Source organism: Cupressus sempervirens, chromosome 10 (assembly GCF_028749045.1).
Source record: "Cupressus sempervirens isolate cs-2001-9-10 chromosome 10, ASM2874904v1, whole genome shotgun sequence".
Lineage (NCBI taxonomy): Eukaryota > Viridiplantae > Streptophyta > Pinopsida > Cupressales > Cupressaceae > Cupressus > Cupressus sempervirens.
The window spans coordinates 257,749,565-257,775,640 of NC_143127.1; the positions used below are offsets into that span (position 1 = coordinate 257,749,565).

The window sequence follows — 26,076 nt, forward strand, 5'->3', positions numbered from 1 at the left end:
TCGAGGATGGCATTCTATGTCGAACACTTCTTGGATATTCGAGACAGGATCATTTGGTGCCCAAACTACTTACATAGATAGTGGCCCCATGCCCTACATATCTCCCTTGGCTCCTTCCAGGTGGACTCTCACTGACTTCAAATTTAGATTGACCACCATATAGATAGAGAGGATCAGGTTTGTAGACTTTGTACCATGGCGAAGGTAGAATCTGAGATCCATTTCCTTTTCAGATGCCCCATATACTATGAGATCAAAGGGAGATTCTCTTGTTTGTTTAGAGAGTGCAGATCCCTCTCGAACTTCTTCAGGTACACAGATCAATGTTGCCTTGCACTCTATCTTTGTGAATCCGTATAGCTTTGCGACCACACTTTGCAGTTATCTTTCCCTAAGGGTCAAACCCAGGTACAACTTATCACGACAACCTTCTCGCCCTTATCTCATGCCGAAGGTACGAAGCGACTATATAGTTTCCTTGACACCGGCCACTCCAGATGAATGAAACCCCGCAGTGTTCCTCTTCGCCAGCAACACTCCTCCCGCAACACTCAGTGACAAAACAGAGCCCCTGGTCGCCCCCGTCCATCTCAATCATTGTTGTCCTTCTTCCCTTCGAGGAAGGATCCCTAAACCCTAATCATGTTCGAGGTGACTCTTGCTCTCTTCTTCATCTTCTATTTTAGGTTTGTGCTTGCTCTTTTATCGGCACTGTTTGGTGTTCCATTTGAGGCTATCTTCTTGGTTGTAAGCTCCCAATCCCATAGACCTATGTTGTGGTCTCTTGTTGGACATTAATATTAACCAAGCTGGAGAAGAGTTCGCAATCTATGAAGGTTTTGAAATTAGAGAGATAAGAGGTCTAAATAAAAGTAATATATAAATAAATTTTATAATAGTAAAATAATATATAAAGCAAGATATAAGTTTTTATTTATAAAACTAAGAACTTATGCATGATAAAATTTTGATGGCAACAGGTTGTGTTGGTACAATCTTTCATGAAAGTGTCGCCAACTAGGAGCATCAACCATTTACTTGTCCTACAACTTCAAGAGCACAATCATTTGTGCTACAAAACTCATGAATTCAACCCTCAATATGGGCTATATGGCATGGTGAAAGAGTCTACAAATCGTTGCCCTCCATCATTGAGCAAATTCAAGATATCTATGAAGGGTGAATCTTGTAGTCATAAGGAGCTATTAACTATAGTACTTGGGACTCGATGCATAGGCAAGACAATGTAATGGAGTTGTCATTTTGTTCCACCTCCTCGCCCTGATTCATTGTAGTTATTTAACGAATATTTCTTTGGGACCTTGCTCTTTTTCATGTATTGTAACATTCAACTTCCTAATCATTGAGTCATCACCATCATATACCTCTACCAAACAAGGTATATCCATGTCAATTTATTGGTTCATGTTCAATATAGGCTTTGTAAAACTCTGGAAGTACTCAACGCGATTCAACTAAGTGTCATCTAGTATAATTCTCCTAAGGTTTGTGACCCTTGTAGTGTTAGATTGCCACCATATGCTCAAATCAGGTTTCATTCCCATGCTAGATAGTGCACATGAACCTTCACAAGGTATCTCAACATATGTGCATTTAAGGCAAAACAAGCCTCAACAGCCTATTTCAAAATCAAAGTAGTAAAAAACTTAAAATTGAAATTAAATTATGAAGTTTACTTAAGTAAGACACATTTATATCTAGCTTACCTTCAACAACCCCCATATCAAGAATTGTCTAAATATGTCTTGCAACATTGACCCCCTCGACTTCAAGATGCACGTGTTTGATTTATTAAACTTTGTTGGCAATTTCTTGCAACATTAGGTTCAAGGAGTGGACAATATAAGATTTCCAAAAAAATGTGTCAATAGAACTCTCCAATCATTGAGCCAACAACACTATAGTTTTTTACCTCCATTTGTTATAGCTTAAACAAGATTTTGAATGTCAAATTCCTCAATAGATTGGCAAGGAATGCTAGCAATAAATGGGCTATCCCTGACCTTCCCCTGCTTTATAAAACATTGCCCCCTTTGGGGACACTACATTAACATTGACCAATAGATGATTTATTACATCTTTCCATCCATCAAACATGATGTAGACCCATGAATCCTTGATGGACTTCAAGGAGTTATCTACATATTTGAACTCTTTGTCCAATAAGTGTGCACCTTCTCATAACTTGAACCCTTGAACAACTTCAGAGGCTCGTTATTTGATCTCACAATTTTTTGCCAATAAAGTGAGCGAACAACATTAACGACTAATTTGTTATCATAGATATACCCAACTATTTCTTGCTCAACAATATGTATACCATCATTATGAGATGTCATTTCTAGTGTCCCTTTGTTCTCTTATCTGTCACATGTTCGTAAGGTATAAACAAGAATAGATGGCTCTTTGTAGGTACAATATTGTAAGGTGATGGAGAAACCTACAACCCTTTTTTAGACTTGGCAAAGGATGAGCACTAATCACTATTTTCCTAATTGATTCGTCTTCTTTTGCTTCCTCTTGAAAATATGCCAATAATTTTGGTATGCATGAACAAAACTTGATGCCTTGATGAGGGATAAAGCACAAAAATGTTTTCACTTGACCATATGAGATTCTACATCATACTTTGAAAGGAGAACAAATCCATGTGAAACCTCCTCCACCTAGAAGTAGTTGTCTCATTTCAACATATTTCCAAAGGGGTGTAGGTTTGTGTTGAAGCATGGATGGCTCCCAAATCTAGAAGTACTTGTCATTTTAATACCTAACACAAATTATCCTACAAACAACATGGATAGGAAAAAAGTTACAAACCAACATGTAAAAAAAAAAACTAGAGAATTCATTTCTATTCATAAAAAAATGCAAGTTGGGTGAAGAACCCTAAAATGCCTATATTTTTTGTTTAAATTTTTCTCTACATTGTCTTCAAGAGAAAAGCAATACTTGCAAACACATTGGAATAGCACGAAAACCAACCTTGAGTGTTCCCCAATCCTCATCTCTTTGAGCAATGTCAAGCAAAAAAGAATATTCAACAATGAAGCAAATTGGTCTTGTTTTTCATCCCATTGTGCATACATAAATGAAATAGGTTTTACCTTTTTATACTTTTTGTGCTCAAATAAGGGTTAGGGCCCAAATTACCTTTTTGGCATAAAATTTGATTTTAGAAGGCCAAATTCGATATTGGTTTGGTCAGAGAAATATTTTTCAAGTTCGATAAGAGCAAACCTACAAGCTGTGGGTTATACCCTACACAATCACACAGTGGAGCAAATCCAAACCTCAACTTGATTCGAACCAAATCAAGACATGGGTTCCACTTAACGACTCAATAACACAACTAAAAATAACAATACGCCCAATAAAGAAAGCTTAGTTTTTCAAACTCACACACAGCTTGAAATACTTTATCAAGCTACAATAAGGCTTTGTGCAAACATTGCCAAGATTCACTAGGTAAGTTGTGTTGAAAAGTTTTTTAGATGTATAATGAATTTGATAATTTGAATTATAATAAAATAAAGAAGGTAAAGAGTAGGTCTACCTCAACCAATTATCTCTTTGAATAAAATTCCATTCTGACAATAGAACAACATTAAGTTTTCTACATTATTAAAAATTTGTGCATGGTTCATTGAAACCAATTTTATTTGAACCAAATTACATTCCTATGATAAAGCATGTTTTTAACATTATGAGAAATTTATACAGGCTTCATAGGAGCCAACTAAATTTTATACAAGGAATAAAATACTTATATTCCCAATATTTCATTCAAGAAGATGTATATTTAAGGGAATTACATTTCTTGTATTTTAGGAAGCTTCCTATTCCAACTCCCCTAAATAAATAATTATGGGATGACAAATTAACACACACCTAACAAATAGTTTTGCATGTATCTTAGAATTAATGAACCTATCACATGGGATTTGTGATTAGGTTCAAATATATAACTAATCATGTAATATTCATAACACCCCTTGCATTATGGCATTCTCCAAATCAAGATAGATGAACTAACAACATTGGATAACTACTTTCAGTAGTTCATCAAAAACATAAGGTCTGATTGGGGACAAACACATTTATTCATGCCAAGAAAAAGTAGAACTAGCCTCTCTAGGTTTCTTCAATAGGATTCACCATACTGACATATATCCAAGGATAGGAACAACTGCAAGTATCCAATATCAAAGTCACAAGCAAGGACACATGCATCAAATATTAATGAACAACTTTGGTCAAGGACAAGCACATCCAATCATTATCACTCAAGAAATGTGACTTAGGCCAAACACATCGAAACACTACCACTCATTTCTGATTGCGGACAAACACATTCAATCATTGTCATTTGAGAAATGTCATTTTACGAGAAACACATCCAATCTCTATCATTCAACAAATGTAAGAACTCTTCTCATCTATGTAGCTATTGTTACAGATCTTTGCCACTTTGGTCACAAATGATGTGAGATACTACCATCTAAATACTGATCTTGACTTTAGTTATTTTGGCACACATAGTTCTCTCCCTCGAATAATTTTGCAAACTCATGGCTAATTGCCTATTTAGGCCATTGAATGTCCTCCAACCTCATGTGTCTCCCTCAGTTATTTGCTACTTCACAAAGTTGGCTTTGAAGCTCACTTTTAGAATGCCCCCCACAAAATAGACATCGTGTACAAAACAAAAGTGTGTTCAGTTATAAATGAAGGCAATTTTTTTTTTTTTTAATTTTCACACACGTTTTCGTTTTAGCAAAAAGCTTCTCCATGAGAAATAATGCAAACAATTTCAAACACAATAAATAACTCAATAATAAATAATAACCTACCACTACAAAACTATTAAAAGAAAACTTCAATTGAACAGACACTCAATCAACGAATGTAGGCTTTAAAGATATGACTCATAGGCTTATATAAATCCCCATCTGAAATTCATTGTGCAGAACATTTGTCATTGAAGTCATCTGATGTGTAATTTCATCGCTTCAGCATCCTAGTAATAGATTCACATTTGAAAACAGTGTCTTGGCTTGTTTGAAAGATCATACATGGCCAGAATTGAACAGGCACGATTCCCATTAGCATAGACATGAACATGCTTGTCAAACTGCATGTCTACCAATCTGGAAGGGATCAGGGTCAAACATGCAGTGTAGGAATGGACTCCTCACTTGAGATCCTATGCTTTGTTATCGTCCTCTTCTGTTTGTAGACTAAACTAACCAGTCTTGTGCCTGCTTATATTTTAACGCATTTGTGACCTACAAAGTTTAAAGCAGATTGCTCAAAGTTTATTATAATTAAATTTAAAAAATAGGCATAACATGTACTGCAAACAACTTAGGAGCTGTTCTAGCAATGTTGAGTGCTTTGATGGTCAATATGATGAAAAACATCCTCATATTAAATAATAAACAAAAGACACCATCCACCAACATTGATAGAACAAATCAAATATAACAGAAGATGATGTTCACAAACAATCATATGAAGATCAACAGGTGGCCTATAGCCAGCATTTGTGAACATTGAGATGAAATATGGCGAGTGTAACTCACCTCATTCTCATTCAAGTCCTTAGAATCAGTGGCAGCACCTCTTACTGGAAATAGGATGAAATAGGATGACAAAGAATATCTCGAAAATTCAATAATTAAACTTCTATCTTATGCTGTTCAAAAAACCAAGAAACAGGCAGAAACAGCTTTGATACCATATAAGGAATTTGTGTAGAGACTTCATAGAAGCCAAATAAATTTTAGGCACAGAATAACAGAGCTTCTATTCCTAATATTTTTAGATGTTTATAGGAGTTTCATCTCCAATTTTATAGAAAACCTCCTATAACACAGCTGCCTTACATGGATAACTACAGGATAACAAATAAACAAAAACCTCAAATAATATTACATGTATCCTAAGAGTAACAAATCTATCACATAGGTGACTAGGTTCTAACATACAATTAATAATGTAATATTCCTAACATACATAGAGAATTTTTTCTGCTATGTTATACTATTATAACTATGAATGTTTTAATCTCAAAGAAATCTTGCCTTGACAGTTCAGAACTACTTGCAAATCAAAACGAAACTGCAGATATAATCTATTTTCCTGTTAAATAATTAAAGGCCATTTTCCTAAAATGTTATGCAAAACATTTGACAAGAATCTGAACTTTTTCATTGATTACAATTCTTGCTTTCACATACAGAATTGGAAGCAGGCACAAAATATAAATAATCTAGTCATTCAAAATAGTTCTACAGTTAGTCATGCATGACATGTTTATGGGGCTTTGCCTTGAGAAAATGTTGAGTTCATATGTGACCTATTTATATCCAACTTCCTCTAGACACAACTTGTTAATCATCTTCTTCAACCCAGATTAGACATGCTTAATAATGGGCATTCAAGTAACAAAAAAATCTTTGATTAAAATGCAAAGAATCAGCGAAGAAAGAAAAAAGCTCTCTTGGTAGCGAAAAAACACAATTGAATAGAATCATGTACACTCACATTACATTATTCATGACCAATCTACATACAGCCTCTTAAAAACAAATTGTGTGGTATACGTGGAAGCAACAGATTGCAACTTATGTTGCACCACATACTAATTACTATATTGAAGAACTTTAATTGGATATACTGGAGTATTAAATATCTAACAAACGTCAAAATGCCTTCAAAGAAATATTTACTAATACTCTTTAAGAAAAAAATCAAGAAAATATAACTCTGACATGCAAACATTTTTACTTTGGGTTAAAAGCTTTCAATGTTGATGAACGAAATGATATTTAACAATATGAAATTCAAATCATAAGGAAAAAAGGACTTTAATATTATTCTTATATCAAGATTGGTGAAAGAGATCCTTTAATTTTGACTTCGTTATTTCGGCTTTGATATTTGTGATGATCACTCAGCCCAGATTAAATGCAATATGTGGATTATGTCTGAAAACTTTTTAAAGTTTTATAGCAAAAGCAACGTAGAACTGAAATTCTGAGAGTAAGATTTCATAATGTGTCTTACTACTGCACAACAGCATTTGTTTTAAGTTTTCAATCAACATTGGAAATTAATCAGTTTAAATGGGACCATGAATGTCTTATACAGCTTCATCTTGCAAACAAAGAAAATCCTTAGATTCTCATTAAAAAATGATCAGGATGCATTTGGAATCAATAGAACGGATGTAACAATAAAAGGAAAAGGCAATAGTATAATGTACAGCACTGAAATCATATAGAATCTATATTTGCAACAATAAATATGGATTTCATGATGACAACCTTTCAGAGTATAAAAACTGAGCATTTCAAGATTATATTTTGCATTAATAAATAACGCTTCTCTTGACATCTTCGGCTATAATCGTATTTAAAGCATAGAACATCGAATAAAGTTATCAATGATCATATGACTTTTAAAGTATCGTCAGCTAAATTTAAAATTTAGGGGAATGAATAGCATCACACAATCGACTATTTAAGTGAATAAGCAGAAAAGTATACTTTATTAGCAACCAATTTTTGCGCAAGATTTTACAGAATTAACAAAGTTGCATCATGTTTGACCTTTCTTTGCTCCCCTGGAGCCTTAACTATAAATCCACAGGGCATGCAAAGATGATCGGAAGAATACCAATTTTCACCAAGTTATACTTTGCTTGCATTAGGATCTCCACCAAGCTCCACCCGTAGATTGTCAAAAGGATATTCCCGGGGAGTCTGATAAGCATATATTAAGTCAATCAGGAGTAACATAAATGGAGTCAGAAGACTCAAAACAGGCAGCAACATTCTTACATTTTCAAATGCAAACATCAAGGGGAAATTCACCTCTAATAATATATAATATCATAGCATAGAAACATTTTTAAACTTTGATATTACAATAGAGAAGAAAAAAGGTCAATTGCGGATATTATAATAGTTTCTCTTTGCTTCTTTTTTGGGTCATGGATCTTAATTGAGAGAGATATCTTAAAAGTACCATACTAGGCCACATAGATAGTGAAGAGAAATTCAAATAGGGATATGGTATACAACATGGACATGGCAAAACCTAACACATAGCAAATGCATAATGCAAACAGTAAAATATCTGCTTAACTGGATTGATGGCATGAATTTCTCTCAAGCTTGCTCATGAGGTCAAAGGTGATGGTGAGCTTTCCTATGATAATTTGCCAAGCTGGATATCCCAGGAACTTATAAAAATATCTTTAAGCATTCATTTGAACACAAATAAATATTAGAGAAGTATATTACACTTCATCAGGTTTCAAAAAAGTAAAAATAAAAGATTCCATTAATATAAGACTGTGATAGAGAACTAGCATCCTCCAGTCTGTTGGGTTGTAGTTTAGTATTAGTGGGGCATCTATTGCCACAATGACCTGCATTCAAAGTCAGGCATACCCTCCCAGTTGATGCGTCCCATGTTTTACTGGTGTTGAAGCTAACTCTCAATGATGTTAATGTCATTATAATGTTTCTACGATGGTCATTTGGTTAGAAGTTCCTAAGTTGCTGATTGGAGTTCGGGGGTGGATTCCAGTTCGACATTCGGGTTCGTGGGTTTGGGCAAATTATTTTTTTCCTATTTGGGTTTGTGGGTGGGTTCGTGAGTGAGAGTGTGTGTGTATATATATATACTCATGAAACGTGCATAGTTGCAAAACTAAGTATTTTCACAGTATGAATATATGTTGCTTGATCATTGATCAATGCCAAATGTCAACGATAAACATTAAATACTCGCTCATTAATCTATCTTTATGATTGTAAAGAAAATCATACAATGAATTACTAAATTGAAAAATGAAATTGCAAAACATTGACTAGTTCATCAAATAATAAAGTTTGAAACAAAATGATAGATGAGAAGTGTTTAGTGGTTTATCAATGATCATAGTATCAAATGCCCTTCAAGTGTCAAATGGGTCATCAAAAAAAGAGAGGTCAATGGCTTCATCCCTGGCTGCATCTATATCTAGATCCTCATCGTTGGAACCCAAACCGGTTCCACTAGTCCCAAATGCTGCTATATCATCCTCCTCCACCTCAACATGAAAGATTAGATGAGTGAAATGTTTTTTATTAGGTTCCTTTTAGAGTTACAGAGAAATAAAATTTTTAAAACACTTTTTAAAGTTTTGTTATCTCACATTTTGGACCCTACTGCCCCGGATCCTCCCAGGTTTGCCATGGGTTTGCTGTGGGTTCGTCTGGGTTCGCTCCAGCAAGGACCCGGGCCAACCAACAGTCCAAATTAAGGACCCTGCCTGGACCCATAGCAAACCTGGAAACGAATCAGGACCCGCGCAGACCTGGACCCGAAACCGGGCAGCAGGGGACGAATTCAGTATTCCAGGATAGAACACGGTTTCAAGAAAAAATCAGCAAAAACCTCTGTTTTGTGTAAAACTGGTAACAAACCACGAACTCAAAAAATTGGAAAAAAAAACCCACAATTTTTATATGAACATATTGCACAAAGAAATAAATAAAAGCACTCACAATTTTTTTGATAAAAAAATTGAAAATCCAGAAATAGAAGACTGCAGTTTTTAGGGCAAAAGCATGCAAACGGTCCATGATTGTTTCTTTTTAGGAAAAAAAAAGAAAACCCTCCCTCCATGATATTGTGGGGCCAAAAGAATGAAAATCCAATATTTTTTGTGAAAAAATATCAGAAAGCTCTCCATGAGAGAACCCTTTGTTTTCACTTTGGTACCATGATATGGTAATTAATTGATATTCAATGAGTAAAACAAAGGAGAGGAATACTCCTTATATAGAGTTTACATGCAGAATTTCTTAACAGAAACAAAAGACAGAAAAGAAACATTCTAAATAAGAACTAAGTACAAAAAGTAAAATCCTAATTGAATGACTATTATAGAAACATTACATAAAATGAATCATAATGAAGCTTCTCACCCAAAGGATTTACCATCCTTTCTCTTCCATTGCTATTGTGACCTTTTAAGTTTGGATCTTTTGGAGGGAGTTGGTGGGTATATTATAACAAATTCTTCCCTACATATCCCTGAGGAGCATGCCCAAAATCATCTCTACTCAAAAAATCACAAGTTAACTACACATAGTATCAATTTGAGGAGCCAGAAACTGAAGAGTCATTGTCGTTACTATAAATGAGTCGGCACCAGTTACATTAAAGAGACGTTAGAGTTCCTCCAACAATGCACACAAACATGAAGAGAAACTCATACACGACACATTCACCTGAGATAATTGTTATGTGACAATTGTTCATTGACTTCATGAATTCTGGATGGTGACAGATACAAGAGAAAATTAAACAACTTGAACACATATCGACTGCTCTGTTACATTATTTATTCGTATGAACGCAATTGTGGGAAATGAAGGTAAGAAATAGATGATGCCACATAGTTGAAGTTCTCACTTGAAACTTGACGAACTTTACAAGTCAAAACTAACATTCTTAGAAGAGACGGATTAGAGAAAGGTTGTCTATTACTGTGAAGTAAATTCAAAGTCATCAAAACAAAGAATCATCAGAAAAGAATATATGATATCAATACACTTGGGTAAATACAGAAAAACAACCGCCAAAGAGACATCATAGAGAAGCAAGATGTAGAAAGCCATCAAAACCAATGATTGAACAAAACACAGTCTAGCAAGTATACTCTAATAAAACTAATATGATCAACACAAGTATGAAGGAGCTCTTGTGCAGCTACCAAATCTTTAACAATGATGACATAGGACTATGTTGGCATTGTAAGGAAAAGAGAACAAGAACACCTACTTCCAACAACAAGAATATTTCAATAAAACAAAAATATGCCATAACCTTAGCAAAAAAGTGAAGACTTTTTGGTAGCTAAGGAATATAAAATCATGAAAGGATATCTAAAAGTGGGAAGAGACCCTTAAAAGGAAGTTGTCTAGGTTCAATAAGAGTTCTACAACAAAGATAACAATTTCAAGACAAAGAGGGGAGGAGAACAAGAATGGGCCCTTTCAGGCCCCTATTACTAGGTGAAATGGGATTCTTGATGAAGGACAACACACTTTAAGCCCCCGAGTAAGGAAAGTTGTTAGGAATGGACATACTTTCAAACCTAAGTTGCTGGCTCGAATTCTGGTACGGATGCAGGTTTGAGATTCGGGTTCGAAATTCGTGTAAATTTTTTTGGACTTGGGTTCGGATTCGTTTCGGGTTCATCCATACAAAATATACATTTTTAAAAAATATGTATGTGTATGTTTATATATGCAACAAAAAATAAATCCATACTTGAATCTGCTAATAGTAAAGAAACATAGCAAAATACACCATCAAAGCTATGTTTCAGCTCAATAGGAATTAATTGCATCATTTAGCCATACAAACAGCTTGATACACTTGCTTGGTCACATGCATGGAATATATTTCCATATCTAGGGGACAGTTTGAGAATGAAAGGAATTGTCAAAAGATAAGTGCAGTTATCTGAATTTTTATTTTGTATTGGTTAGAGCATTTCTAACCAAGCTATATCAGAAGTTGAGATACAAATTTGAAGTCCCAGATTCAAAGATATCATATCTTTTTAAAGACATTCCTCTATAATCATCAATTTAGATGTCACCTATTGTCAATTTGGATTTCCTTTATAAGCAAGTTTTCATTTTCATACACAAATGCATAAATGACATATAAACATCTTTTTTGGTCTTTTTAGTGGTCACAATAGGTTTGGGAGGACAAAAAAAAACCTTAAAAAAGTCTAAAAGAAATGTTTTGAGACCAAATTCAGCCCAGGTCTAGACAGCGAATTCTGCCCAGGTTCCTCTGACAGGAATTTGACAAGGACCAGACTTTGAGGGTTTCTGGAGAGAATCTGGTAACTCAGTTTCAAACATAAGGAAGGGGTGATCAAGGATACACACCTCTTGCATATGAGAAGGCCAAATCAAAACAATCAATTAATATACTAAGGAAAGTGGATCCATGAAGAAAAAGGAAGGTTGATGCATGAAGCTTTTCCTCCCAATGGTGAAGGAAAAGGAAAATACATTGTACACTCTAGTGATAGATCCTTCATAATGAACATGCACTTTCAAAAAAGAAAAAACTGCAAACAACAATATCAATCTCCTGCAAAAGAGATCCTAATGCAAACCAAACACATTCATGCAAGAAAGGAAATCATGTATATGAAAGAAACAAGTCAACAAAGAGATAATGAATGCAATCGAAAAGAACATCATACATTCCCTAAATGAATGATCATTTATGATAGACACGCTCTTTGAAGCATAAAAAAGATTGTTAGCCAAGACGAATGCGTCTTGCATGAAACAAAAGACCCCGTGCTAGTAAGGATGTACCATCTTAAAAATGACACAGAAAGAGGAGAGATGGAAGGATACCACATTATACAAACTTAGTGGGAAAATCCATTATACTAGATATGCACTTCCAAGCAAGGAAGAGATTGTAAAGAAGGATACCAATCCCCTTCGAGAGATTGATTCTTAATTAAAAAAGTCTATGCATGGAAGGACATCATAACATAAGAGATTTGACCATCAAAGAGATAATGGACCCTTGAGGAGGAGAATGAACAAGAGAGAGAGACCTTAGCACCCAAGCCAAAGGACAAGGTAAAGGACCTATCATGTTGCTAAAAAGTAAACATCATGCAACACAAAGACCACCCACTCCCCCAAAATGAAGCAAGCTACTCAGAATTACATGATGGAGAACAACACAATAGGAGAAAGAGATGTCAAGAGATGCTTTTGATATCAAGAAAAAGTACAACATCCATTGCAATAAGACATCGATCTACTAAATCTTGGAAAAAATGTCTAAACTCCACACAATCAGCAAGAGAATGTCTATTGCTATGATGAACAAGACAATGTCGATTACCATTACAGGATTTTTAATTCTTTGGAAAATGACAAAAAAGAAAGCAGAATTGAGTATCCAGTTTTAATCTCCAATAAATTCTCTTAGCCAAAGTCAATTGGTCATCGACAAGAGGTGTAACAACAGATGGTGTTGGTAAAAGAATGCTTAAACAGGGAGGTTTAGTTCACGAGAAGAAGGATCTATAGGAGTGAAAGTAGGCAATGTACTGGCTTTGATATGAAACCTAGACCAACCCTAGTGACTTGTGTAGGACGGTCTATAGCAACTTTTATACCTTGTTCATTAACCTATCCCTTGACCACTATAACCTTGTTGGCTAGTGATGATATAACCTACATTGTAATTAGCTTTTGATGTTCAGGAGGAAGGACATTCATCCTAAGCTTTATGAAAGTGTGGTATAAAGAGGAACAGGAGGAGAAACATTCTCTTTAGGGGATTAGGATTCCAAGCACTATACTCATCCTCTTTGGGAGAAGAACAAGAAAAGGATTATCAAGACCTTCATGTCTACTTGATGTCATCTTGGGAGATATATCATCAAGAAATTTGTTTACATCAGGCTATGAAAGATACTTTGATAACAAGAAGAATGTTTGGGAACATCCAAAGAAGTACATAAACTAGCTTCCTTAAGACTATCCATTGATGTGGGTTGAGGAGGAGATCTAGGTCTCACTAATATAGGATTAGGAGGTTGATTTCTATCATCTTGATTAATGGGCATCATAGGAGAAGGACTAAGAAGGTTTATGCTATTGTCAGATGTGGGATCATCGTATTCAATGCACTTATTAACAATTGAATGAGGAAACCACATGAAATACTTATAAAAGCCTTCAAACAAGCTTTATATGGAAGAAAGATATTTGAGAGTCCCATAATGCCATATGCAAGAACTCCATGAAGGAAGATACAAATCATGAAATGCTAGAAAGTAAAATTCATTTAATGCGATGGTAAAGAGAAGTAAGAATAAATGTAACAAAGTGATTTCAGACACCAATCTAACTTAGTAAACTCAATGAAAGCTACTCAAATTAAATATACTAGACTATGGGCTTGTCAAAATTTACAAAGTGATGGGAAGCAATACAAAAGGGATAAATCACTACACCTTTTCAAATTGTACACTCCAAAGGAAAATGTCCCAATGGCTTAGGTAGGTCTAAAGCTTTGAATTAGACAATGATCCTTCGCTCACTATGGAAAGATGTGAAGGATTATGCAATGTAGAAGACCAAATAGGATAATATATACAAATTGAGAAAATATAGACGGACAAAAAATGTTAATCGACCCAATCCAGATTGTGAAACTTGAGTACACGGTTATACTAGGGGGGGTGAATCAGTATAAAAAATATTTTATACAAAATTAAACTTTATTCATCACAATAGCATCAATTACTAAATTCAATAATATGCACATGAGAATGTGATAACACAATGTTTTACATGGAAACTTAAATGGGAGAAAACCACAGAAAATCAAAGTTTTATATGAATCTTTAGCAAAGCTTGTAGGCACCAACCTCTAAGTTTACGAGCACCAACTCAATGGAAGCACCAACTCCCACTTTTAAATCCATAGGCACCAACCTATTGGAAGTGCCAACACCAACTGCTAAGTGTCAACTTAGCTAGAGACACCAGTCTCTCCTTTAGGAAGCACCAACTTCCAAACTGAAACTAGGTTCCACCTGGAATGTTGCTATCTCAATAAATGATAGCTAATTTGGCCCTTAACAAGTTCTTTATTCATAAAATATCTGTCTTATATCTCTTCAAATCCTGCCTTTACTTCATGTGAATCTTCTTCTTTTATCTCCACAAGATGATCTTTTGCCATATCAGCATATTCTACTTCTCTACATCTGTGTAGTATTTTTTTTATTATGCCCCTTAAAATCTCTTCATATTTTCATGTCCATTTATCTGTGGGTATATATGATTTATCTTTTTAAAAACGGTATCTTAAATAAACTCCATGATCATCATGCATTTCTTGTTTTCTCTAATATTTCATAATTCAATATTAATATCTTCACTTCTTTTATTGATTATACTGTTATATGCATATTTCTTTCAAATCTGCATATGTTTCTTACATAATCTTATATTTTTCTCATTGTCATTACTTCATCATCTTTTTCTAATACTTGTGTTTTATGATAGATCCTTTTCTAACATACTCCACACACCAGACTCCTCTTCACATCTTCAATCTCCAAAATTGATACCTTACATATATGTTTAATTTCTAGAGATCGTGCCTCCTAAAGTGAAGAGACATATCCCCCAAATATGTATCTCATTTTTTAAAAAACATAATTTACTCTTTGTTTAATCACACCACCTCATTTATTTCTATATATTGAATTTTTCACTTTTGACATATTGCTTGCTTACACAAGCCTCTTCTTTAACTTTTGATACCTCTTCTTAAGCAGCTCTTAATGCTGATCCCAAATTTACTTTCGTTTGCTTCATAAACTTGTTTTGAAATAGAAGATTTTTGTTTTAATATTTGTTCTTGGGTGACTCATCATTTTTCAACCTGGATAATTTGCCACACCTTTGAACTGTGGAATCACACTTGGCTTCTCCATATAATGAAACATATATTGTTGGAGAAAGTAGAACAATATAATATTTGTTGTCCTTAATTCTACTATTTTAAAAGTTTGTGAATCAGTGACAGTCACACCTGAGACCTTTATAGTATATACCAATATGAAAGATATTATTTTGCCAAAGAAAAATCTGTAACTACAAATAATTAGATGGTCTCTAAAGGTGTTGTCAATAGCAGCAATAATGCTTCTTAATTAGATACTGAGATTATGCAAATGTGATTTTAGGTAATGTTTATTTGCCTACGGTATGAAAAGATTTAGGTGCAACTCCATCAGCTATAACCCCCTTCAAACATTATTCTTGAAAAACCTATAATCAATTGAGTGAGAAGACATCAAAAATTAATCTTCTAATTCAACAATTTCATTTCATCCAATTGGGATTCATCAAAACTGCATTTTTATGCACCCAAATGCAAAAGGAATGAGACTGTGTGCATAATTATACCAATTGAATCTTGGTCGTCCATGATATGCAATGCAGCCTCTCCTTATTTCTATTGGAAAATCAAAATGGAAACAGCAAAAAGAAGGCTATATAATTAGAAGAGAGTACTCACAAAAGGAATTTTAGAGGCCTTGTCATTCCAAACTGCCAGAAGCCCCACAAGCCCAAAGAAGCTCAGCCCCCCACAGAGCCATGCCAGTGCTTCATACTTACCAACCATAGGTCCCACTCGATCCAAAACAGGCTCCGGATATGCACTCCCGTCATCCCAAATTAGTTCATCTTGCACTGGAAGCTGTTGAAACATGCCCCATATTCATCTATTCATTCTCCCAAGACATAAACATATATATAGCTGAATGGAGTCCGGTAACAACAAACTCTACAAAGTTTCAAAAATCTATGCTATGCGTATATAATGTATAGGAATTCAAAATCCACGTGACGTAAAACAACTATATGTATATACAAGGAAACTGGAAATTTGAGATTAGAATACATAAATGAATGCATACAATGAGAATGGAGAAATCCAAAGTAAATGGCACATACAGACACATATTTAGCATATATACATTAAAAAAAATGTAACTTGAAACCGACAATTCCTAAATATATATCAATAAAACTTGAGAAAACCAACTCCTACAAAACATAAAGACATTTGTATACAATAAAAATGGAGAATTGATAATTCCATATCCTCCATATTCACATACAAGCATCCAATATTTACAATCACTAATGGAAAATCCAGTACTAACAATTAATCAAGATATATATAGTGTAAATAGCAGATATGAAATACATGGAAATCTAATGCTCAAAAAGCATACAAGCTCTATATATATAGTGATAATGAAAGCCAATGCCCATAATGCAAACAAATACCCATACATTTATATATAACCAACAATATATTCAACACATACCTATAACAAATTATCCTTGTTTTACTGAGCTGTGAATTCACACAAGATTGTTGGAGATTTGTTTACAACCACTTGGGTTGGCAGTGTCCTTTGCCAAGGGCCATATTGGAATTATTTCAAGGTTGTTTTAGAGTTCAAAATTGGACCACCTTTGCAAGCATCTAGTGCCAATTTAATTATTGTAATGAATTTATTTAAATTCCATGTGTGCACTTCACGTTTAATTAATGCATCGACAGTAATTAATGAACCTTCCTCCAAGTGAATACGAGACATTAAATTTTTTGGCCATCCACACCACATTCATGGCTACCTAAGCTCCTTTGGATGCTCTATCAAAGTTCAACCCCATCCATCCTGGCTCTGGGCACTCCCAATTAACCTCCATAGTTGTACTACCATCTAGATCAACCCAGCATGGCCCATTCGAAGCCTAAATTTAATCAAGGGCCAATGCCACTATATGAGGCCCCTAAACGGTCATTTGGGAAGTAGGGAAAGAGAGAAAATGGATGCATCTTTCAGGACAAATCTGAGGATCTGAAGAGTATTTTGTTTTGCATTGAAGAGGCCATATGAGAATTAGAAAGCAATTTGGCATCTCAAACAAACCCATCTAAAGTTCCCTTTTGTTTTGGTAATAGCCCCATTCAGTGGCATTGGCCCTTGATTAAACTTTAGGCCTGTAAATGAGCCTTGCTGGGTAGATCTAGATAGCAGTACAATTATGAAGGTAAATTGAGAGTGCCCAGAAACAAGATAGATGAAGTCGAACCAGGGCAGGATTTGCAACAAGGGATTGGAAGGGGAACCTATTGTTGATTGGGTCGATGCAAATCTATGATATAACCAAGTTCCAACAATGGAGTAGAAGCTCAGGCAGCCTTGAATGCGAAAAATTAAATGTCTCTCAAATTCACTTGGAGAGAGATTCATTCAGTATTGTTAATGTAATTATTAAAGGGGAAGTGCACACATTGAATTTAAATAAATTCATTAATATAATTAATTTGTCCCTCATCATCTTTGAATATTCTAAAATCACTCAGGTTAAACGGAATGGAAATCAATCGATGAACATGCTATCAAATATGGCATTGAACTTAATGCACTATGATGGCAACAAGATCTTTGAGGATTTATGTGGGATTAGGGAAGAGCTGGTGTTGAGTTCTTCAACAGATGTAAGAAACATTATTTGATTTGACAGGCAAAAATGTGGAGCACACATAGAGCTACATGTAGAACACAAGTCCATTGCTAAGAGGGGGGTGAATAAGTAGTAGATAAACTTTTGCTATCTTTAAGCAATATGATCTTTTACTTAATTTCTTTAACCATATGTAGAGATTTATGCTCCAAATAAGAGGTGAGAAGAAACACCACAAAACGAAGAGACGACACTCAAGAATATGATGTGGAGTCCCAATAGGGTAAAACCATGGGAGCAATGCAGCTAGGTTCTACTGTCCTAATCCAGCCTCACAAATTTGGAATCTTTTACAATCTTTTAGGGCTACAACTGGCTCCAACACTAAGGAGTCTTCAACTCATATTCAAGAGCAACAACTTTTTCACAACTTTCAGACACCTACTTGACCAAACTGAACAACAATTCAGTTTCAAATACTATAATGTTCTTGACTTCCGGAAGCTAGTTGGATGCAACTCAAACAATATTGTGCAATCTGCAATATGTGTACGGCAATGGAAGTACGGCAGAAGAATGATACTGGAACCGTACGGTGACCACAAACAGTTGCTACCCAAGCCGTACGGTATACTTGATGGTCGTAAGGTGAGAGTGAAGGGAGATGTCATACATGAAAGCAAAGCCGTACGGTATCTTGATAGCTGTATGGTAGGATGAATGGAAGAGGTCGTGCGGACTCCGCCTGATGGCCGTATAGTGTAAGGAAGGCAAACTACAGGGAGTTGATGGTGTAGATGACTCGCGGAAGGGCAATGGAAGGCCATACGAAGTATGGAGAGCCGTACAGAATGAAATTTGTTGATGAGTGGAAGCCGTACGGTGAGTGTGGGGAGGTGTTCAGATTGAATGTACAGATGATGTGTTAACTGATTGAAAGCCAAAAGAAACACGAATCGTTGCAAGAGATTGAATTTGCCCAATACAAGACAGTAGATTAAATTAATCACAGTGATTTCTTCAATTCACAATATGATGGTGCTCCGACTTGTCAGATCCAAGCAAAGTATTATAGGCGATGGAATAAGGTGAGGGTTGAATCCCACCGAAACCAGATAAGCCAAATAGGGAAGGTCTTTCACTTCCGAAATGGCGAACAACAGAGAACTCCAACAGGAATTCGCAGTACAAGAGGTATAATCCAAATTGCCTCCCTACTACTACCTACACGCTGTGCTTAAATACACGTTGGGAAAACCTTCTGAGGGTGTACAAAGATAGCCGATGGCCAAACTACCTATGGGAACAATTAAAAATGGGTTTGAGATATATTAAACCAATCGGCCCAATAACAACGTTTAATTAATTACATTTATTTTATGACGGGGATATTACAGTCCTCCCCTCCCAAAATTTGCTTGTCCTCAAGCAAATGATAATCCGGTCGTAGGTATCCTTCAGTAATCAACTTCTGCAGTCCTGAATCAGGTACTAAGTAGATCTTCCAGCCGAAGTAAATGATGTCATCAATAATTTTGTATCTTTCATCCTGTACATAGCCATCCATCAACTGACATGGAAAAGTGTTCTTGGAATACTTGACCAATAGATGGGCCCACCAATTATCCAAGGAATGGGGTAAGGCGTTGACTGTCATGTTTTTTCTTGCAGTGTCTGGGGTCCAATCATGATTAAAAATGGCTTCCATCTTCTTGATTGTGACTTCCCTCAATCCTTTATTTGACATTCCTCTTAGCAACACCTTCTTGCCATCTGTCTCGAATGAAAAGTCCATCCTTTTGAAACTTTGGGTGTATCGGTCAAGAGTTTCCAACCACTGGATGCCCAAAATGATGTCTGTATCAACCAAATCAATGACAAAGAATTCATCTGTCATAGTATAGTTTCCCATGGAAAATTGTAGCTGTGGGATCACATGAGTGCAAGGTAACAAGGTTCCTCCTACAACCTTAACCTCAAATCCTCCATGCTCAACTGCATGCAAGCCTTTACTAGTGACCAAAGATGAATTGATGAAATTGAGTGTGGCACCACTTTCAATCATGATTGGGACTCGTTTTCTGTGAAGTGTGCCACGAACCCGAAGATACCACTTCTAGTTGTTGTAGTGAGGGTGGCAATGGAACCCCTTTTTTGTATCAAGGCATTTATTCTCTCCTGCTAGGTAATTTCTTCATCAATCATTGGAGGCATTTGTTCTTTATCAATCGCTGGAGGTATTTGTTCTTCATCGTCATCAAGCATCACCTCAATGTAATGAATCTTTCCCTTCCCAAGGCAGCAATGACTAAGACCCCATTGTTCTTTGCACGTGAAACAGAGCTTTTTCCTCTGAAGCTCTTGTCAAGAATCTTCATCAAGTTGAGGTTTTTTCTGAATTGGCTCCTTATCTTTGTCTTCTTGTGGGGATGGTGTTGGTGTAGCTACGTGAGTTTTGGAGGAAGATGCGGCCATGTCACACACCTTCTTAATAGCTTCGTTGAGTGTACATGGGTTGAACCCTTTGATCCAGCCTCTCAAAGGCTCTCTTAGCCCATCCATGAATAACACAATTCAGCGTCTTTCAAAGATGTCTGTGACTAATATTGACAGTCTTTAGAACTCAGTGATGTAGTTATCTACTGTGCCCGTTTGCTTTAGATGAGCTAGATCTTTGAAGTTTAGCTCAGGATCCTTCCCATCGAAACGATCAATGAGTCTCTCAGTGAACTCGACATAAGAGGTCACTTGCTCGCGACCAAGAGTGACAAATCCACGATGCCACCACTCATGCGCCACTCCTTCCAGATGAAGTAATGCGAACTTGATTGCTTCCTCTTCAAGCATTGGATTGAATTGGAAATAGGTATCTGCCTTTAGAACCCATGATTGTGCGGTAATGACTCCAGATCCATCAAATGGCGATAAGTTTACCTTTCCAATCTTTCCCGTGAGATCATCATGAAAATAATCGCAATTTCCCCTGCCAGAATATCTCATTCTTAGATCAACATAGTCTCTGTAAGATATATCACCTTCCATATTCACATTTTGCCAATCTTCACAAAAATTTTCTTGCATTTCCTGAAAAGTGGGTTCTCTTTCTTTGCGTGGTGCTTCTGTCCTTGGAAGGAAGATGGGTATCGAGGGTCGAGAGCGAGAGGGTTGAAAGTTTGCCCTACCTAAAACTGAGTCATCGCTATGCCCATTTTGTTCTCCTTTCGTCTTTCCCTTGGATAATTTTTGTAGTGTTTCCTGCATCAGCCTTTGAGTTTCATTGATTTGTATTTGGTTTCTGTTGAGCTCTCTTAAAAGATTCATGACTTCTGCCGTAGGATCCTGATGATCTGCCATTCTAGCAATGAGGTTATTTTGCCTTCTCCTTCAAGTATAAACTTGCATACGCTTCCACAGGCTAGCAAAATCAAACGCTCTGATACCACTATAATGTTCTTGACCTTCGGATGCTAGTTGGATGCAATTCAAACAATACTGTGCAGTCTACAATATGTGTACGACAACGGATGTACGGAAAAAGAATGATATTGGCACGGGACTTTGACCACAAACAATTGCTGCCCAAGCCGTACGATATACTTGATGGTCGTACAGTGAGAGAGAAGGGAGATGTCGTACATGAAAGCAAGGCCATACAGTATCTTGATAGCCGTACAGTAGGATGAATGGAAGAGGTACAAACTTCGCCTGATCGTCGTACGGTGTAAGGAAGGCAAACTACAAGGAGCTGATGGTGTAGATGACTCGCAGAAAGGCAATGGAAGGCCGTACGGAGGGTCGTATAGAGTATGGAGAGCCATACAGAATGAAGTTTGCTACCGAGTGGAAGTTGTACGATGAGTGTGAGGAGGTGTTCAGATTGAATGTACAGATGGTGTGTTAACTGATTCAAAGCCAAAAGAAACACAAATCGTTGCAAGAGATTGAATTTGCCCAACACAAGAGAGTAGATTAAATTAATCACAGCGATTTCTTCAATTCGCAATATGATGGTGATCCGACTTGCCAGATCCAAGCAAAGTATTACAAGCGACAGAATAGGGTGAAGATTGAATCCCACCGAAACTGGATAAGCCAAATAGGGAAGGTCTTTCACTTCCGAAATGGTGAACAACAAAGAACTCCAACTAGAATTCGCAGTACAAGAAATATAAATCAAATTGTCTCCCTACTACTACCTACAAGCCATGCTTAAATACCCATCGGGAAAACCTTTCGAGGGTGTACAAAGATAGCTGGCGGCCAAACTACCTATGGAAACAATTTAAAATAGGTTCAAGATATATTAAATAATTTGGCCCAACAACAAGGTTTAATTAATTACATTTATTTTATGACGGAGATATTACAAATTCAACTCCTGAATGTTTTTCTGACCACACATTGCTCCTGTGATAATACTTCAAATTGCTTGCAATATTTTTCTGTTTCATATAATCTGAATTGAAGTTTTCTCAGAGACTGAATCAAATACATAGCACAGTAATTTCACCTTTAGTCTGATTTCTTTCAAACTAAAACAAAGAAAGTGTAGTAAATATACTGTCTAAGAAAAACTTTGATCTGAACATAACTGGATGCTTCTGAAGTTTGTAAAACTCTGTGTAATAAATGATCTCTTCTTGAAAGAGCATAACAGTCTTAACATCTGTTCTTATGGGCAATTACAACTTCTAAATGACTGCTCAAAAAAAACTTTATGCAGAACACTATAGTCTTTGATAATCACAAGCATACATATCACTAATAGAATCTCCTTATTTACAGCAGCATCATTCAGAATTTTCTTCAGCACAAATTCATCTTAAGTTCTCCACACCTTTTGCCTTTCTAGGACTGAATTTTTTATGAGAAATATATCTCTTTCATATCACATTCATTTCCTCTTCGATTGTTCACACACACACACATATATATGACTTATAGCCATCGACAGTTTTAAGGAGTTAAGCAGTTTAGACAACCAAATGCGGTTTGTCATTATGTGTTCAACAAAACAAATATTAAAGAATGTTTTGTTTTTATTCAGCTTTAATTTTTGTGATTCAAACTTAATTTAAAAAACCAATACTAATTCTTAACACAATCCATCGTGGCATATGTCTTTAACCGCTGAACATGTATCCAAACCAACCGAAAAAAACCGAATTTGCAGCATAACACAATGATTATAAAGAGTACTGATAACTACAGAACACTGCTGCATATTTTCTTATCAAGAATTGACACAGCATCAAAACATTCATGCCGTTGTTAACATGATACACAGATCACAGTTGCATTTCAGAATCATTAGAAGCACTTCTATAGCCTGTGACAAAGGTCCTCTTATGCTGTCGGTACGCATTGTTATCTTCAGAAATAAATTGACGTGAAGAAGCATTATGGTGGCAGACCCTATACTTCACCGTCTATGACAAATATATTTCATAACATGCAACTTAAATTCTTTGGTAGTCATTGCTGCAATCATTGTTAACATCAAAGTGTTTATTGGGCTATTTAAAACCACCGCTAGTCTTTAAAAGGACTGAAGTTTCCATTCATTCAATCAACAGAACCAAACATATGCATTACTGACAAAACATGAGAAATGACACCTGCAGCAATCACTGTTTCAGATTATACACAACAGAACTGAAGTATGTGACTTACATTAAGGTATGTATCAGAATACCAACACTTAGTTTTGACATCAATGACACAATTAAAATTCAAGTGGCTAACCCTAGTTAAATGCCACAACTTGATTACTTCAGCGAATCTTGTTTTGGTGGCAGAAAAGGCAGCGACAGAGCAGAGCATTTATAGTCATCAAAGCCAAATTTAAATCTCACCAAAACATCAAATATGCTTTCTTGGAAAGACTACAGAGAAGTGTCTACAAGGGGTGTTTGAAATCAATGAGCCCCTCTCTTGGCAAATTGCAGACCTCATTCTTGGCGAGGAATTTATGCAGATGGAACACAGATATCCAATGTTGATAGTGTTTCCCTCTTTTGGCAAATTGCAGACCTCATTCTTGGCAAGGAATTTATGCAGATGGAACACAGATATCCTTCCAATGTCGATGGTGCTTTGGTGTTTTTGGCATGGGCATTTGACTTAGGCTCCAAGAAGGCCGCAATTAGAGCAATGAACGAGTGAGTAAGGTCTGAATGGTGTCGCAGATTAACCATCACTCTTGCAATGGTGAAGCTTGGTGTGCAGCTCTGAGCACATCATGGTGACTAGAGACATTTCAGCCATGTGGAGCCACTGGTGCAGCCTTTTCTAGTTTGGAGCATTTTTGGCAACCAGGAGGAACGCCAGGTTGGAGCCCAAATAGATTGGAAATTGGAAGATTTTCTTCAGGCTCAAGAGCTGAAGCGCGAGAAGGAACTCATTGAACGAGGAAAGGATAGCAGCAAGAACGTAAATTTCAGGCCAGAGGTTATTGGTTCAAAAAGCCCATGGGAAAGAAAAGGGTGCCCTAACTAGTGACTCTGTTGAGTGGCTTTTTGAAATTTTGTCTCGCTTTCTCCTAGGTATTTTCAGGTGCTGTCTCTATTGGTTGAAATTTTCTTTCTTCAGGGCTTGGGGATTCTTTTACGAGGGAATGGCCATTTTCAAGTGTTGGGTAGGCTTTTAATGTTGGCAGTTTTCAGTATCAGGCCCATGGATTGTATTGTAACAGCTACTTGCTGTTTCAGTGTAAAGGGCATTGACAAGGGGCAGTTAGCATATCTACAGTTGATTTGCGTACTGCTGTTAGCTTGTAGTTTCTATAATAGTACGATCAGTTACAGCTGCTTTAGTTCATACTTGAAATGTAATTTTTTTATTCTATTCATAATAATTATTTATTATGACCGATCAAAACAAATTCCTTATATTATTATTTGGATGATATTCAACAATTTTCCTAGCTATGTGTTTTATAAAATTCATCCCTATGCTTTCTTTCCAGCATTTTTGCATACCATATAAATTTATTTTATGATTTTTTACACTGCCTAAGTCCTAAATTGAGCCGAAATTTTGGGCTGCTCATACAGAGTTTTTAGAACTTATAAATCCAAACTGTTAAAAATACAACGAAAGTGAACTGGACACAGATTTACGATGTCGTCAGAAAAACTTAAAAAACCAAACTGTTAAAAATACAATGAAAATAGAATTGGCCAAAGATTTGCAATGTTGTCGAATCCAACACCCACAAACATGCAGAAATAAATATATTATAAACATATAGCTAGGCCAAGAATTTCAATATACAAAGACATTTATACAGTTTTTATATTAAAAAAGGAAATCATGTATCTACATGCATATATACAATAGGAATTCATACAGATCCATAGACAATTTATATCAAAAAATATACGTATAACCCAATGGCTTCACACAGTCACATACGCAGTAAAAGACTTGAGCAGTAGACATACAGAACGAAATATGTAGAAACGAAAATGGAAAATTCAATACCACAAAAAGTAAAGACACGAATTCCCTACTATATATATGAGTATAGAACAGTCACATATATAAGGAAAAAACTCAAATCAAAAAGGAGAATTCCAATACCCGCACTACATCTATTCATACGTACAATGTATATGTGCAATGAAAACAGAAACGAGGGTGAAGATTTACCGGTTTATCGGGAGGGGGAAGGGTACCAACGGGCAAGCCCATGCCCGATCGAGTCCGTAGAGACCCTGCGGCCGCTGCCCTGGCTCTGAGCAAGCCAGCCGCTTGTCCAGCGATCATTCTTCCTGCCATTGTTCTTCTCCACTATGACTGTTCGTTTGTGGTTTTAATGGTGCCTTTAATTGGGTATCCGTCTCTTCAAATTGGTTTTATTTATTCTCGCAATACCGAATGATCCAGAATTTCCCGACTGGTTTTGGGGTTCATTTGTTAAAGT

General features: G+C 36.0%; 1 protein-coding gene across 2 annotated transcripts; it reads right to left on the bottom strand.

Annotated features, from left to right (window-relative positions):
- Positions 1-4,929: 4,929 nt before the first annotated feature.
- On the bottom strand, positions 4,930-26,076 carry LOC149533609 (NADH dehydrogenase ubiquinone 1 beta subcomplex subunit). 2 transcript variants are annotated; one of them, XM_089803734.1, is made up of 4 exons: positions 25,803-26,062; positions 16,180-16,362; positions 7,702-7,787; positions 4,930-5,306 (listed from the first exon to the last, which is right to left on the bottom strand). In XM_089803734.1, the coding sequence occupies exons 1-3, from the start codon at positions 25,929-25,931 to the stop codon at positions 7,716-7,718; spliced, it is 384 nt and encodes a 127-aa protein (XP_089659860.1). In that variant the 5' UTR covers positions 25,932-26,062; the 3' UTR covers positions 4,930-5,306; positions 7,702-7,715. The 2 variants fall into 2 exon arrangements, with proteins under 2 accessions (XP_089659860.1, XP_089659861.1); XM_089803735.1 differs by lacking the exon at positions 7,702-7,787 and having other exon boundaries at positions 25,803-26,076.